The 15,964-nt window shown below is 41.1% G+C and overlaps 2 protein-coding genes across 7 annotated transcripts in view; one reads left to right on the top strand and one right to left on the bottom strand.

Annotated features, from left to right (window-relative positions):
* Positions 1-154: 154 nt before the first annotated feature.
* Positions 155-10,959, bottom strand: HNRNPH3 (heterogeneous nuclear ribonucleoprotein H3). Of its 5 annotated transcripts, none has more exons than XM_062215265.1 (10): positions 10,778-10,959; positions 5,903-6,037; positions 5,259-5,397; positions 4,579-4,763; positions 4,038-4,124; positions 3,749-3,864; positions 2,023-2,158; positions 1,652-1,747; positions 1,479-1,571; positions 155-1,367 (listed from the first exon to the last, which is right to left on the bottom strand). In XM_062215265.1, exons 2-10 carry the CDS (start codon positions 6,012-6,014, stop codon positions 1,291-1,293), a joined length of 1,041 nt encoding a protein of 346 aa, XP_062071249.1. In that variant the 5' UTR covers positions 6,015-6,037; positions 10,778-10,959; the 3' UTR covers positions 155-1,290. The 5 variants fall into 5 exon arrangements, with proteins under 5 accessions (XP_062071249.1, XP_062071250.1, XP_062071251.1 ...); XM_062215266.1 differs by having other exon boundaries at positions 10,797-10,959; XM_062215267.1 differs by having other exon boundaries at positions 4,624-4,763; positions 10,778-10,958.
* The window catches only part of PBLD (phenazine biosynthesis like protein domain containing), a 39,353-nt gene continuing 33,483 nt past the window's right edge, over positions 10,095-15,964 (top strand). The window contains exons 1-3 of one of the 2 annotated variants that reach the window (XM_062215272.1): positions 10,095-10,245; positions 14,334-14,379; positions 15,641-15,748. The gene's annotated coding sequence lies outside the window, so the exon portion shown is untranslated. The remainder of the gene's footprint in view (positions 10,246-14,333; positions 14,380-15,640; positions 15,749-15,964) is intronic. The other variant, XM_062215270.1, reaches the window with a different exon arrangement.

The raw sequence follows: 15,964 nt of genomic DNA, 5'->3' as shown, positions 1-15,964 counted from the left end.
GCTCCATATATATATAAGCTATCGCATCTCCTTTTCTAATCCAGAAATCATTCAGGAAGTCACACTCTGTATGAATGCATCCTCAAACATAATACCTTGTACTAGTTTGATTTATACATAACCAACACAAAGCATTCTAGGACAGACACAACGCTATTATCTCCCACATTGACATTTATTACATTAATAACATTTCTAGGAAAAACAAGTAACAAGTTCAATAACTGAATATTCACATTGACAGTTTCATTTTGATCCATTAGCCAATTCTGGAAAAAAGGTATATTGACCAAGGAGATTAAAATTAAAAAGCACCTTTTCCTTGCTACATAATAGTAAACTAAAATTCCAAGCAGGTATCAGATGCAAAACCAACCGCAGGATTCTCATCTTATTTCACTATGACATGGACTTCTCTTACATTTTTTTAGTAGTCATTTACACAATTATTTAAGGAATCATATGCTATATTGGGCAGCAAACCGAAAATACATCTGTGAGAATTATATTCCATGGTAAATACCTATGTATTTACATGGAATCCTCAAGAACCTTAGTTTTCTAAGACATTTTGAGTTAACTTACAAACCATCACTTTTTGGAAACATCTGTACTTCAGTCAAGTGCTGAAGGAATTTTCATCTTAACACCTAGGAGGGTTTGAATTTAAACTTACAACACTGCCATCCCCAGGTAACACAATTTTGAATATTCAGAAACCTCAGGATCATCAACATTTCAGAGCTATGCTTGATAAATGACATTTGAAAAAGAATAGTTAGCTGATCTTATGTTCCTGAAAGCCACCTAAACTCATCTTTAGGCTTTATATTTACAATATTGTCCAGGAGAAATTAAAGGAAGTTACACTAATTATTCTTCAAGCTCTATTCCAGATGTCTGCTTATTAAGACTTGCAGTTTATGCAGGGGTGAACCATTATCCTCTAGTAATACACTAATACTACTTACTACTTGTAGAGCTAATAGTAAAATACATCAACCCAAATCTTATGAAGGCAGCACATCCTTAGGAATAACTAGTATATAAAAAGTATCAACATCAGTGGTTTGAATATAAAAATTTATTTTTAAGTCAAAGTATGCAACAAATAAAACCTACAGAAAACAGATTTTCCCATCACAATCTGTTGCTTTACCAAATAATATTTTGAAAACACATTCCTTCAGTCATTATAAAGTTCTTAAAATACAAAAGAAATCTGTAAGAAAGTCTAGTAGACCAGATGCTGTTGTTAGGACTTGTACGTATGTGTTGGTGGTGATGCTTTCAGTACATCCCACGCCATCCACCTCCACTCATGCCACCTTGCCCATAGTAACCTCCACTGCCTCCACCACCACGGCCTTAAGAAAAAAACAGACATTAAGAATATTTAGTGGGAGTTATCTATGCACAATATATTTTAAGTAGTATCTGCATTCCATATGAGAACTTAACAAACTAGAGACACTTACCATAACCACCCAATCCATCAGGAGTACCATATCCTCCACTGTAATTGTTCCCCATTCCCATTCTTCCAACAGATCCATATCCTCCCTGATTATCTTTTCAAAAGGAAAAAATAAGTTTATAGAGATTGATTGCTCAAGTAGCTAACACTGCTTATTTTAAAAACTTTACATACCCATTCCATCTCTGCCGTAGCCTCCCATTCCAGAACCTCCCATTCCAGAGCCACCGCCAGGAGTAGAATTCAAGAAGAGTTCAATGTATCGATGTTCTTTAAATGAAAAAGAGTAACAGGAGAAAAGAATAGATCAACTTTATCAATAAGAGCTTCAAGAAGTACATTCGGTTAAACTGAAAGCACAGTACCATCAACAATTCCTAATACAAGCTGCCAGGAAACCATCAGTTTCAACTTAAGTCAAATGGTTTTAAGTTCCAGTGACTTCTAGCAATTACCTAGATTCTAGAACTTATTACATTTAAACAAATGAGAAGCTGATAAGGTGCATTCAACAATCAAGACAGCATGCCCAGGAAACCACTTACGCATATTGTTTTTATCTTTAGACATGGCAGCTACTGCATCTTCATGTGTCACAAACTCTACATCTGCTTCTCCTGTTGCTCTGCCATCAGCTCCAATATCAATATGAACTCGTATTGGATTTAGTGGGGAGAAGAACTAAGAAGAAAACACATCATATTTTCTATTTAGATTATGCAAAGTGATTTACACATATCTAGATTTTTCCCATAAACCCTTCCATTCTGTATTGAAGGCTAATTCAACCAACTCTAGATTCTGTCAATTAAGAGCCTAACACTTGCTGTTTGAAGTATATAATGGGTCACCTGACAATGAGAAAACAAGTTTAAAGAGATTAAATAACGTGTTATGTTCAGAACCACGAATTTCCAATAATCTACCAACAGTACACACAAAACTCCTAAAATCTATCATGTAGTTTCAATCACAACTTAACCAGTTTTAACCTTTCCTTAAAGAAGGCACTTGGAACGTCAGCCAACTGGTTTCCTCAAAAGACTTAGAGCAATCTTTTGCTTTAAGAGTCAGACGGTAATGTATTTTTTGGCTTTGTAGGCCACTGGGTCTCTAACACAACCAATTCAATATATAAACAAGTGGGCATGGCTGGATTTGGCTGAATGACTAGATTGCTGATCCTCTAACCAATCAATCATAAACCAATGGACAGCAGAAGCACTTTTCCTGTTTTCAACTCCTCAGTTTCCACTAATAGAATACCAACAAAATCACTATTACATTCACGTTGACAAACCTGTTTCAAAACAACAAAAGTTACTACTATGTGATCATCAGCGTTTCACTATACTCAGTATCTTCATGCCTGCAATAGCAGAACTGGGCTGCAGAAAAGAGCCTGGAACTCAACCTGGGTTTCTCACATGGATGGCAGGAGGTTGGAGCCAGAGTCACAGCTGGGGAGCAAACCCAGGCACTGATAATTTGCGTGCCAACTCCCCTCCCATTCTTTACTGGACTTGCTTGAATCCTATGTAGGTGAGCACACAGACACCAAAATATGAACTAAAGGTAAAAGTAAATACTTCAGGCCAGCGCCGTGGCTCAATAGGCTAATCCTCCGCCTTGCGGCGGCGGGTACATCAGGTTCTAGTCCCGGTTGGGGCGCCGGATTCTGTCCTGGTTGCCCCTCTTCCAGGCCAGCTCTCTGCTGTGGCCTGGGAGTGCAGTGGAGGATGGCCAAAGTGCTTGGGCCCTGCACCCGCATGGGAGACCAGGAGAAGCACCTGGCTCCTGGCTTCGGATCAGCGTGGTGCGCCAGCTGCGGCGGCCATTGGAGGGTGAACCAACGGTAAAGGAAGACCTTTCTCTCTCTCTCACTATCCACTCTGTCAAAAAATAAAAATAAAAAATAATTTTAAAAAAGTAAATACCTCAGTATTCAAGGGATTTTGACACTAGACATTAAATTACAAGATGCAGATATTAAGAATGCATCAAAATTTATAACAGAGGCCAGTTCGGTGGCACAGATCCAGCTCCCTGCTAATGTGCCTGGGAAAGCAGAAGATGGCCAAAATACTCAGATCCCTGCCACCCACACAGGAGACGCAGATAGGAGTTCCAGGCTCCTGGGTTCAACATGGCTTAGCCATTGTGGCCAGAAAACAGCAGATAGATCTGCCTCTCCCTATCTCTAAAATTCTGCCTTTCAACTGAGTAAATATTTTAAAAAATTTAGGACATCAAGATTATAAAATTACTCACATTAGCAATGTCATTTTCAGTTGCACGAAAAGGCAGGCCTCTCATATGTACAAAATGACCTCCATGAAAACCTGAACTTGCATCACCAGCCCCACCATAGCCATGTCCTCCCATACCTGGAAAATAAAAATTACCAAGAATATATACATGCAGAAAAGTATGCCTATCTATAAGGTGAAACTATTAAAGAGGAGTGCACTGAAATACACCAGTCTCTTCATGTCACCTATATTACCACTCAACATCAAAGATTAAAATTAACCTCAGAATGAAAATGTCTAATGTTTACCTCTTCCATCTCTCATTCTGTCATCAAAGCCATCATTTCCATAGCCATAATTATTATAGCCACCATAGTCATCAAAACCTCCATAGCCTGTATAATTTAAGAAAAAAATAATTTCAAGAAATCAATTTTCATAACCTAATTTACAAAACACATTTTATAGTAAGCAGTCTGTTTAAATTCTTGTTTATTACCAGTCTGTATCCAGTCCCCTACTTAGTGTATATGAAAAAGTATTTAACAGTTGATGGAAATGAAAAATCTTCAGGAGGATAAATTCAGACATAAGTTAAATTTCCATCCTTATGCAAAAGAGAAAATGTCAGAATATGCCAGTATCTTCATTTCAATTACTGCGTCAGTTCTCTAGGTGCCAATATGTGCATCAACCAAATCCCATAGCTGGCCATGGGACATCTATTTTCATGAACAGGTTTTAAAACCCAGTAGGTACTGAAATTACTGCCATTTCTGTATTTCTTGACAAAGTGTCAGGAACGTTAAGAAAATGACAACAGAACCTGTGTTCATTAGATACACATACCACCATCATATCCATCACCTCCTCGCCGCATTCTGTCATACATACTTCCACGCCCAGCTCCATAATAACCCCCTCTTCCTCCTATTGGTCTATCATATGGTCCCGGTCGCTGTCCCAGCAATCTTCTTGGTGGATCATAAAATCCCTTGATTTCACTCCTGCTACTTCTGAAGATCTCAATATACCTATTTAAAAATGTTTTAAAGGTACAGGTTTCAGCATGGATGTATTAGAGTAATTTAGATATGGGCAAAATGCAATAAGTTTTTCTACGTCTAGATACATAACCCAATTTATTGCCTAAATACACCATAAGTTAACAATTTTTACACCTATGAACTTAAATATTTAAGTTTCACAGACAAATTAGTCATTGAAAACAATTCATAATATAAATATTTAGTTTGTTTCCTTTAGTATGTGATAAGTTTAAAGAAAACATGATCATACAAAAGTATCAACAACATCCTACAGAGAAATGGAAACAATCTAATTTTAATTTAAGCAAACTATTAGCATTAATTCCCCACCCAAATCTGTAGTTTCCAAGTTAAATTTAGATTATCAATTCTTTTAAACTACCCCATAAAAATGTTATTGTTACCCCCCCATTTAAGCAATAGTGACCCACAACCCCCAAAAATAAAAATTTAACACCATCCCAAACTCTCCATCCCCACCTGTGCCCTATTCTTTCCTTGTGTTTCCCCAGAGCATTTTCTGCTATCTCCTTTGAAGCAAACTGCACGAAGGCCTCCCCTGTGCTTCTCCCCTGGTAGTCCATCGTCAATGTTATCCCATTTGGCACGATTTCCAACCCTTTAACCCAAGGACAAATAACCCCATCAAGGGGAACAGTGTTAAAGGCTGAAACATTCCCATCTGAATCAAATATTTAAAACAAATCTAAACAAAACAAAACAAAACAAAAAAAGCTTAGTTTCCCCATCACCCCATAACACAAACGGATTTTTTCAAATATTATTGGATTAAGTATTTTTTTGCAGTGTCTTTTAAAAATTACATTTTCTAAAAGCCCACCTAAATTACATGAAAAAGGCTACAAATAAAATTATGCTCCACAATACTAATCCACTGTTCATCACAAAGTATTCTCAATTAAATTTACTGTACATCAATTAGGCTTTATATATTTTACACATTCTATATTGAATTTTAACTGGAGCACATTTCATACTTTAATACATTAATTAGGATTATCACAAACTTCAAAATTCTAAAATCAAATGGACTTAATAAAAACTGAATATAATACAAATAGAAAATTAAAATACTACTAAACTTTGACTAATACTAGAGGTACCTTGAAAGAACTGAACTATTTCCTCTTTGCTGCAACCAAATGGTAGTCCACGAAGTCGTACTGTCCCATCACTAGCGTCATTTGGACCATTATGTTTCATAACCCAATCCATCTCAATATCGTTTGACTTAAATGCTATAAAAAATAAACAAGCACATAAAGCAGTCAATCAACACATACTCTTGTCAAGAGGTACTGAAGAGACACCTCTCAGAGGTGTAACAGGAAATTTAACAGGATAAAGTAACTCCTATGACAATGCCACAACACAATGGCATACCATTTTCTATTATGGAGTAGGGAGAAAAGGCAGTGAAATCTGACCCCCCTCCTACCAAAAAGCACAAAATTCCTGAAAACCACATCTTACTGCCTTTTTTTCAGAATTCACATAATCCCATCACCATTCAAATTACTTATGTCATCATCTTAACACCAACTTCTAGCCGTCTAAAATTTTTAGTCACACCTTTCAGATTTCATTGTTCATCTGAATACCTGTATTAATTCTTTAGAACTCAAATTGTACGGAAGCTGCATAGGGTACTTCTACCTATTCTTTAAAAGAGCCTTAGGAAAAACTGTAATGAGTCCTTGTTGCTAGCAGTTGGAAAAATGGTATTTCTAAAGTCCAAAGCTTTTTAGATGCACTAAAATTTTGAACATATCAAATTGTCTTTGAAAGAGGAAAATTCCTATCTCTCAACTTAGCTTAAACACTCACCAAGAACCAGTTTTCAAATGAGTTTTGGGTTTTAGAATTGATACATGGCCACTCAGAAATGAATGCCTTCCAACATCCATGTTTTTATCCATGTTTTTGAAATCACCCATTTGGAAGTCAATGCTATCTCCATTGACAGTTTACTCATTGCTTTAACTTCTAATCAGATAGACTTACAACACAAATTTTAAGAAAAAGGTAACATTCACATTTAAGTATTTAAAAGGTACAATGAGAAGCCCACCTCCCCTCCAGAAAGAACTCAACCACCCATTTCCCTTCCCCAGAGGCAACCATTCTTCCTTTTAAAATTCCACATTTTCAAAAGAAGCTAATGCAGAAGTCCTTCAGCTGCAGACACTTACCAGAACCTTACAAATTTCACTAGGCAGCTGTAGGAATCCTACTCACCTGAATATTTCAAACCTTTCCCTCACCACCTCCTCCCCTGTAAACAAAACAATTTGTTCACTTGATTCCTTTAGGGTTGAGGATCATATTTCATATCAACAGCATTCACTAACGCTCAAGGAAAAAAAAAAAAAAATCACATGATCTAATCAGTCCAGCTATCACGTTAGCATCTGTAAAGTGTAAAGCTTTTTCTTGGAATTCATGCACTTAAAATAAGATATGTAGGAATTCTCCAAAAGTGCATAAAATACCACTAACATGGATCCTTCAGCACCTGCTTTATTAATGCAAAACCCCTAGGTGCCACTCTAGATAAAAGACAACCAAAGTGGGAATATAAACTTTTAATTGGCATTACAACTAATTCTTATGTACACAAGTAACTGGATGAACTTTATAAACAAGAAACTCTGGATTTGAATAATCTCTACTTTGACATTCAGTGACTACCCAACCTCTAAGCCTATTCAACTGTAAAACAGCAGTACCTACACCTAACTGGAACACAGAATTACTTCAAAGTGCTGGATCTGCCTCACAGTAAGCATTCACTGGTTGTTACTGAATTTCATAAAACCAAGACATACAAATTATGAAATGAACCTTAAAGGACAGAAAACATTTCTAAGTCTTAAAAGGAAACAAGGTCTGTTAAAAACAATTCTCTTCCAAAGTCAAAGGCTTTTAAAAGTTAAATACCATTAATATAAGGTATACTATTAAATACTATTAATATAAAGTATCCTCATAAAGAACTTCCTTTATCAGTTCGGAAAAATGTAGTCATATTTGAAGATCTCCACCATTTTCTTAAAAGTTCCCCCCCTTAAAAACAAGGCACCAACCTAAGAAGTGTTTCCCATAGAGGGACTTAAGAACAAGAGAAAAAGTGGAAGGGATCTAACATCAAATATCAGTTCACCATGAAAAATTTAAGAACTCTGAAAAATAGATCTAATTCATGGTGGGAAGATTTTTTTTTTTTAACCATTTCGTAATGTTTTTTACCACCCCTTCATACAAAAAGGTCATCTGTTTTAATACCTTAATAAAGCTGTCAGAAATTACCTAAACAGTTTATTAACTATTCAGGATAATCCATCTCAACCTTTCTTTGCTGTAACAATGTCATGGCTAATCACCACTCTGCTTGAAGAATTCCAAGTGTTAACACCAATTAAAAATACCAGCAGTTGAAATAGGAAGATAAACTAGTCAATTCTATATGACTTTAAATACAAGGGCACTTCAAAAAGTTCATGGCAAATGGAAATATTTTGATTAAAAAACCTGAAATCCAGGCATATAGTGCCCCCTTCTCGTTATAAAATTCCCATGACTTTTTGAAGGTCCTTGATATTGCCTCTATTTAAACCAATATCCATAATCAAAAAGCTACCAGACTGCTTCACCAATGTTATAGACCTGAGGGGAGAGAGGGAATTAGCATGTAGACTGACCGCTAATGGGTATAGCAATCTTTTGAGTGATAAATTCTAGTGATGGTTACAAAACTGTCCATGCACTAAACCCCAAAGAATTTAACATTTTAAATGGGTGAAGTCTGATTCGCTCATTATCTCAAAGCTACTTTTTTAAAAGAACATCTAATAGAGATTAAACTGAAATACAGAACTCCCCTAACAACTATTTTATTTTTTGAAGTGTCAGACAGGATCTGATGCATCAAAAAATAATTTTCTAAAAACTGGGAATGGCCTGGGGTGGGGGAGGGGAGGAAGCATCATGAGTGCCAAAGGAACTTTTTCCATTTTTAATATAACGCCAAGAATTAAAGAATGAACTTTTTGACAAAAAATTGGCAAACATGTTTAACGCAAATTTTACTTGGTTCCTTTTTCTGAAGTTCTTGCTCCTCAATTTTAAATTAGCAACTCAGACACCACTAATATCTAAAGGAGCCTAGTCTTCAAAAATTATAAATACGTTTACTAGGACCAAGGTTTTACCTACTGCAGTCCACTCCTGTTTACCAGGTAAGAGACTTCAAAAGGTAACATTATTGCTTTAAAAGGCAATTAGATTTCCAGACTATGATAGAAAGATGGCCAGTAAAAAACAGGTGTGTATGGTAGTTTAACACAATCAGAAAAGCTGTGGGTCATCTTCTACTAAAAAAATCTGAGCTGGTTTCACAAACTCCACAAAAATCTGCGTCTCAAGCTAAGATTTAGTTAAACTTATCCTTGATTAAAGCATCACAAAACATTTTCAACAGCACGCAGTTTTCTTCCGGTTCTAAAACTGGAAAAGTAGGTAACACTTCCCGTAGAGACTTATAGGTATTATTTAAACCGCTTATTCTTAAGCCTGGCCCCTCGTCTCTATCTTCAAGGAAAATTACCAAGACAGCTCTCCCGTGCTCTGAGCCCTCCCCCATCGCACTGCCACGTGACTGAGCTTACACTCTGCCGTAGTGTTCAGTACGCTTATTTCCTATTCAAAGTATTAATATACTTCTATATTAAGTATTTTACTTCTACGGCCTTCATGGTAAGGGAAAATATTATCTGCATAAAATATTCTTCGAGATTTAATAGCGACTCAACTCCTACATACATAAGCACATTTTGGCCATCGCTGGCTGTGTTTTAACAACTGTTTTCCAAAAGCAAAACTCCTACTTAAAAACAAATCCCAACCCATCTGTGCCAAACTACACAAAGTCAATGCTAAGCCACCCACCCACCCCGGCCCAAAAGTCCAAAAAGTGCTCACAGTTCAATGGGCCTCGTCGGCCTCTTTGAAACATGCCCATTTCACAGTCCTAGTCGGCAAGTCCCCCAGCTTGCTGCTGGCAAAATCACCCAAAGTCGTTACAAACGTTCAAGCGTGAGAAAACCACCTCTTTGGAAAATGAGTACGTACTCTTTTCGAAGTTCCAAATCTGGAATCTAAGGGCCGGCTAAGCGTCCTTTATTCCTCCCCGGAGGCTTTCCGTTTATCTAGCTGCCCTAGAGACCGGAGAGCTCGGGAGAGCGCGCCCCTACCCCCTCCCCGGCCGGCAGCCAAGCTGGGCTTAAAAACCTTCGCCACCGGGCGGCGGAAGTACAAAGGAGGCCGTCTGCCTCCTTTGTCCTGGATTTGGGAGCTGAGCGCCTCCGTCGCCATTGGCCTTCCTGCCCCAGCTCCGGCCTCTCTCATCTCGGGAATCTGCGTCAGAAGTCACCGGCAGTCCCGCCAGGTAGCCCTGCCGAGACTGCGGAGGAAGGGAGGCTGCGGTGGGAGGCCAGGCCCATCCGGCGCCATTTCCATCGGGAGCGCGCCCGGCAGCCCTGACCCTCCCCCCGGCCTGGCCCTGCTCGCTTCGCGCCCACCCTCATCCCCTGCCAGAGAGCTTGACCGCCCCCCGCCCCCGCCCCGGGCCTCAGCCAGCTCAATCAGTTTCTCCAAAGCTGGGAACAACAGGTAGAAGGAACGGGGAAGGGCGGGAAGCCAAGGCGGCCGCGCCACCGTACCCAAAATGGCGGAGGCCAAACCAGCAAGGCAGAGAGGAGGGCTGGACGCCCTCCACTTCGGGCCTCCGCGTCGCCCACCCAACTCCACCCGAGCAAGCCCTCGCCCCGCTGGCCGCCCTCCTTGAAGTGGGAGATCGCCCGGGAGGCGCAGCCCCGCCCGCCTCCGAGCGGCGACCTCCACACTTCCCCCCCGCCCCACCCCCTCCTGGGTCTCGTCCTTCTCCCGACTCCGCTCTCGAAACCACCAGCCCGACCTACCCCCTGCTACTTCAGATACCCTGTCGGGCGATAGTAACGCCGACGCCGCTGCTCGGGAGGGTCCGGTCGTGAGGACGGGGCAGTCGTTCGCCTCGTGCGGCGCTCCCTACAACGGTCCTCCCAACCGTCTCCGGCAGTGGCAACCGCTAAGGGAGCTGCGCAGCAGAGCCACTGGCTGGGGGGGATGGGAGAGAGTGAGCGAGGAGGAGGGGGCGGAGCGAGCGCGACGAAAGCCGGCCTCGGGTTCTCGCGAGACGCGAGAACCGGGTCCGCCTGGACGCTGGCCGGGTGAAGTGCGCTTGCGCGTCAGTGGGCCCCTCCGCGGAAAGGTGAAGCGCCACCCTAGTCGATCTACTTAGTGAGGGAGCCGGGGTGACTCCGCCTTCCTTGCTCACCTTACCACGGTCTAAAGCTCAGAGCACACCTTTCTGTACCCTCGGGGAGGAGGAGAGAGGGGCGGAGGCGCTCCCGTTACTGTGTTTTGAAGGAAGTTCCCCAGTGCTAGGCTCTACAGCCTGCAAATTCCATGGAGGCCCCACCCTCTTCCCGCGTCAAGTGCGTGGAAATGGCGCCGCGTGACTCGGCCGCCGAAGGCGGAGAGGGCTCTTCCCTTCCACCATGTTTGCGTTATGTAGTGAAAAACGGGACTCTGCCGAGAGACAGAAATGTCCACAGGCCCGATTTCGGCTTCAGGACGGGGTCCTCCTGCCTGGGCCCTCAGCTGCCCGCGGCCTCCCACGGGGCCGCCTCCGCGGGCGCGGCGTGCGTGGGCCGCCGAATCTCTCCTGCCCTCGGGTGTCCCTCCTCGCCCCAGATCGTACCTGGCTGTCTCCTCCGCCTTCGCGGAGCCTTTCAGTCGCTCTTGGAGCCCTACTGCGTGTTTTCTGAATACGGCTTTGCATTCTTGAAACTTGCATTTGCAAGTGTCCCCTGATAAGGTACTTTTGTTTGTGCTGTCAGGCCACCCAGGTCCCTAATGACACGTCTTGGTTCTTTTTTCCTAAGTGTAAAAAAAAAAACATGCAAGCTGAATTTCCGTGGGAGGAGTGGAGGGTAATCCTGGTAAAAAGACCATGTGCGTTGAAGTGGAGATAGGAACCTACTTGGAGAGGAGATGGTTTTGATCACAGTAGAGAGTTGCTGTAGCATGGATTAAGGTTGGAAATGTGGACGAAGCTAGGTTATAACCTACCCGAAAATTCCCAGCCAAAAGATTTTGGGCGTGGTGCAACAGGCATTTGCACTCCCGTTGGGAGTGGGGTGAGGGGCGTTAGCCGTGGAGGAGGATAGTATTTTGTGCCCTGTGAGATCTGCAGCGTGTGCGGTGGAGACGGGAGGCCACTTAGCTTCATGGAAAAGAAACTTGCATTTCATGGCTTTAATTCATCCTCACCCCTGCCTAAGACCAATGTGGGACTACAAAAATTACCCAGTTTATAGTGCCTGACTGGCATTCCTGAGTTTCCCTCCCTCAGAATCCCGCTCTGAGGAAGCCGGGGCCGCAGAGTGTGATCCCTATTACAAGAGATGAGAAAACAAAATGAGAATGCTGTAGTAATAGTTGTCACAAGTATTGAGAGCTTGCTTGAGCTAAGCAATGTACTCGATTCACCAACTCTTTAAATTTTTCCTAAAATATATTTTCATTTCTATTGGAAAGGCAGAGGTCTTCCACTCACTGGATCACTCCAAATGTAGAGCCAGGCACTACAATGGCTCCCTACAACCCTGAAAACTAACCACTATTATCATCTTCATTTTACACTTGAAGTGCCTGAGCCCTAGAGACGTGGAAATAGTTGCCCGAGATCACACAGCTGAGTGGCACAAGTAGGATTCAAATCCAGATGGTATTACTCCAAGGGTTACTGAACCTTCCTGGGGTTGCAAGTAACTTATCCATGAGTGAAGTGAACAGGCAACATTTTTAGGCAAATCACAGTTCTTCCCATGACAACACTAGAGTTGCCATCACTGGGGAGCTGTGGTTATTGGCTTATTGGCTAGAGACTTTTGAACAGCCCCAAAACTTGGTTGTCCTGCTTTCACTTCTCTTTTTTTTTTTTTTAAAAATTGCTGCTAGTAAGGAAGCTTTCATGCTTCAGACGAGGTTTGCCCTTGATCCCCCTTCCGTGGTTTGAGTTACATCACTACTTCATCCTTTCAGTCTTTCAACCTGATTGGATAGAATTCTGAAATCTCTTGCCTGAATTCAGTTTATTTACTAGCCTGATTGGATGTGTCATTCTTTCTACATGGCAGGACACTTCAAAAACTCATGGAAAATGGAATTAAAAGTTTATTTTGGTGCAAAAAATTCTGAAATCCTTTTATACACAAGTATTTACTTTGTGTGGTTATGAGCTACAACCCCAAAATCATTCTAATGATATGAATGACTTTTCACCACCAACCTTGGACGTTTTCTTTGTTTTTGAAGTAATTTCGTAGTTTTGGGCACTCTGCCAATATGAAGGCTTAAGAAAGAATTGAAATTAGTGCCTGCATTCCTTTTACCCTTTTTATTACAGCAAGTAGGAAGTTTTCATTTTAAAAAAATACACTATAATGGTAAATGTAATTTTTATCTGACCTATTTTATTTTCTCTAAAACAGTCTATCAACTACTATATTCTGATTTGCAAGTTGAATCCTGTAAGTAAATGTTGGTGAGATTGGGTCGCCGATGCTCCAGTGATCTCTAGAGAATTGTTTCCAGATCAATCTCTGTGGCACTGTTACCATAGAGATGCTTAGACCTGAGGACTCCCAGCTGTTTTTGGATGATTTTTTTTTCTCTTTGTCTTCCTTTCAGTCATTTGGTGCTATTCTATTAGCATAAAGATCAGAGGGACCCTGGAGGGGATCTTGTTAGAGGCCATAATGAAAGGAAAAAAGATGAAAAGGAGAAGGAAATAAGAGTCCCCACACCACCCAGAGGAAAACGAGACAGTTATCACATGACCATCAGAATGAAGAGGGAAGGAAAATTCCACGCAGAGCCTCAGAGAAGGAGGAAGAAAGAGACAAACAGACTACACTCTTCTAGGGGAGGGAAGGACATTGAAAATTAGTTGTTAGTTGTCGGTATACCCCTAAAGGTATTGCAAAATGCCATAAAAACTATCATAATCATTTGCCTACATGAAAGGCAAATCAACTAAAACGTAACAAAACTGTTTCTAGGAGTGTGTCTAACTAAGGTAGCTAAGCCTTTTGAACACTGATCGGTCTTATTAAAGCTTTGTGACATGCTTGTGCTTTGATTTCTGATATATGTATCTACTTTCCTTACAAAACACTGATATCCTTTGTCACGATTCAATGTTGTTTCTCAAGCCTTCGTTACACAGTTTATATTCTTGATTTTTTTTTCTTGGTATTTTTTGGTTTCTCAAGGTTACTTAAGTGTTCATTGTTGGGAGTATGGGAACCACAATACTTCATTCAGTTTTCATAATTGAAATAAAGAAATGGAAACTCAAAAGGAAGAAAACACCTAGCATTCTTTCTGATTTTTGAAAATTAGAAGTATTGAACATTCTTTCTGTTTCAGAGAATTACTGTGAAGGCCGGGGAAAACAGCTACAAAATGTAACTACGTAAGTAATCTAAATGAAATTACTGCTTTTGGTATATCATAAACACATTAATAACAAAAAATACAATATAGATAATAGAATAACAGATCATTTACTCAAATGATTTTAAGCTTCTTGGTGGTAGGTAAAAATATAGGTTTCATTGTATATATATACACATATGTCTTTCAGTGTGCAAACAATAAGGATGGTTACTTAATGCTGAATATGGGGGTACTTTAAATAATTTGTTTTCACCACAGTCTAGCAAAGTTATTATGTGATAGACAAATAAATTGGAGAAACAAGAAATAAAATAATGCTCCAAAGTTCGGAAGTAGGTTTTGGCGTGGCAGTTAGATGCTGATTGGGACACCTACATCTAATACAGTAGTGCCGGGTTCTAGTCTCAGCTCTGGCTCCTGGTTCCAGACTCCCGCTTAGTCAGGAGCTGGAAGAAACAGGTGATGGCTCAAGTCCTTGGGTCTCACCACCTGCTTAGGAGGCCTGGATCCAGTTTTTCGCCCTTTATCTGATTTGGCCCAGCCTCAGCCATTGCAGGCAGCAGAGGAGTGAACCAATGGATAGGATCTCTGTCTCTGTCTCTCTCTCTGACCCTTTGCTTTGCAAATTTTAGCTTAAAAAATACAAAATTTACAGTTCAGTATTGAGAAACATAAACTCATGGTTTATTTTTGTGATTTTTAAAATTTTAATTTTATTTGAAAGGCAAAGTTACAGAGAGAAAAGAGACACATAGAGGTCTGCCATCTGCTGGTTTACTTCCCAAATGGCTGCAACAACCAGGGCTGAAGCCAGGAGTCTGGAACTCCATCTGGGTCTCCTGCATAGGTGACAGCAGCCCAAGCACTTGGGCTGTCTTCTGTTGCTTTCCAGGGCAATTAGCAGGAAGCTGGCTTGGAACTGGAGCAGTGGGACTTGAACCACTGCACCACAACACCAGTGCCAACACAAGCATTGTTTAAAAAACAAAGTTTGGGGCAGATTAAGCTGCTGTATGTGGGCCCTGGTTTGTGTCCTGGCTGCTCTACTTCTTTTTTTTATTATTATTATTTATTTTATTTTATTTTTGACAGGCAGAGTTAGACAGTGAGAGAGAGACAGGTCTTCCTTTTCCGTTGGTTCACACACACACACACCCGAATGGCCGCCACGGCCAGCACGCTGTGCGGATCCGAAGCCAGGAGCCAGGTGCTTCCTCCAGGTCTCCCATGCGGGTGCAGGGGCCAAGGACTTGGGCCATCCTCCACTGTCTTCCCAGGCCACAGCAGAGAGCTGGACTGGAAGAGGAGCAACTGGGACAGAATCTGGCGCCCCAACCGGGACTAGAACCTGGGGGAACTGGTGCCATAGGCGGAGGATTAGCAAAGTGAGTCGCGGCGCCCATGGTGTGTTTTAATTATCTAATCTTGGTTGAAGTTTGGAGTGTGGATATTGAGAGGAAAAGAAAAAAGACTGGGAGAAGGCCCAGCAGAGATGATGAGCATTTAAACAAGAATTAGGGTATTAGGGACACATCCTCCTATAAAAGGATGTCTGAGAAATATTTAGGAGCTATGTATTATCTGAAGGAATTTGTGGCTGA

Source organism: Lepus europaeus, chromosome 17 (assembly GCF_033115175.1).
Source record: "Lepus europaeus isolate LE1 chromosome 17, mLepTim1.pri, whole genome shotgun sequence".
NCBI lineage: Eukaryota > Metazoa > Chordata > Mammalia > Lagomorpha > Leporidae > Lepus > Lepus europaeus.
This window is presented reverse-complemented; position numbering and strand designations above follow the sequence as displayed.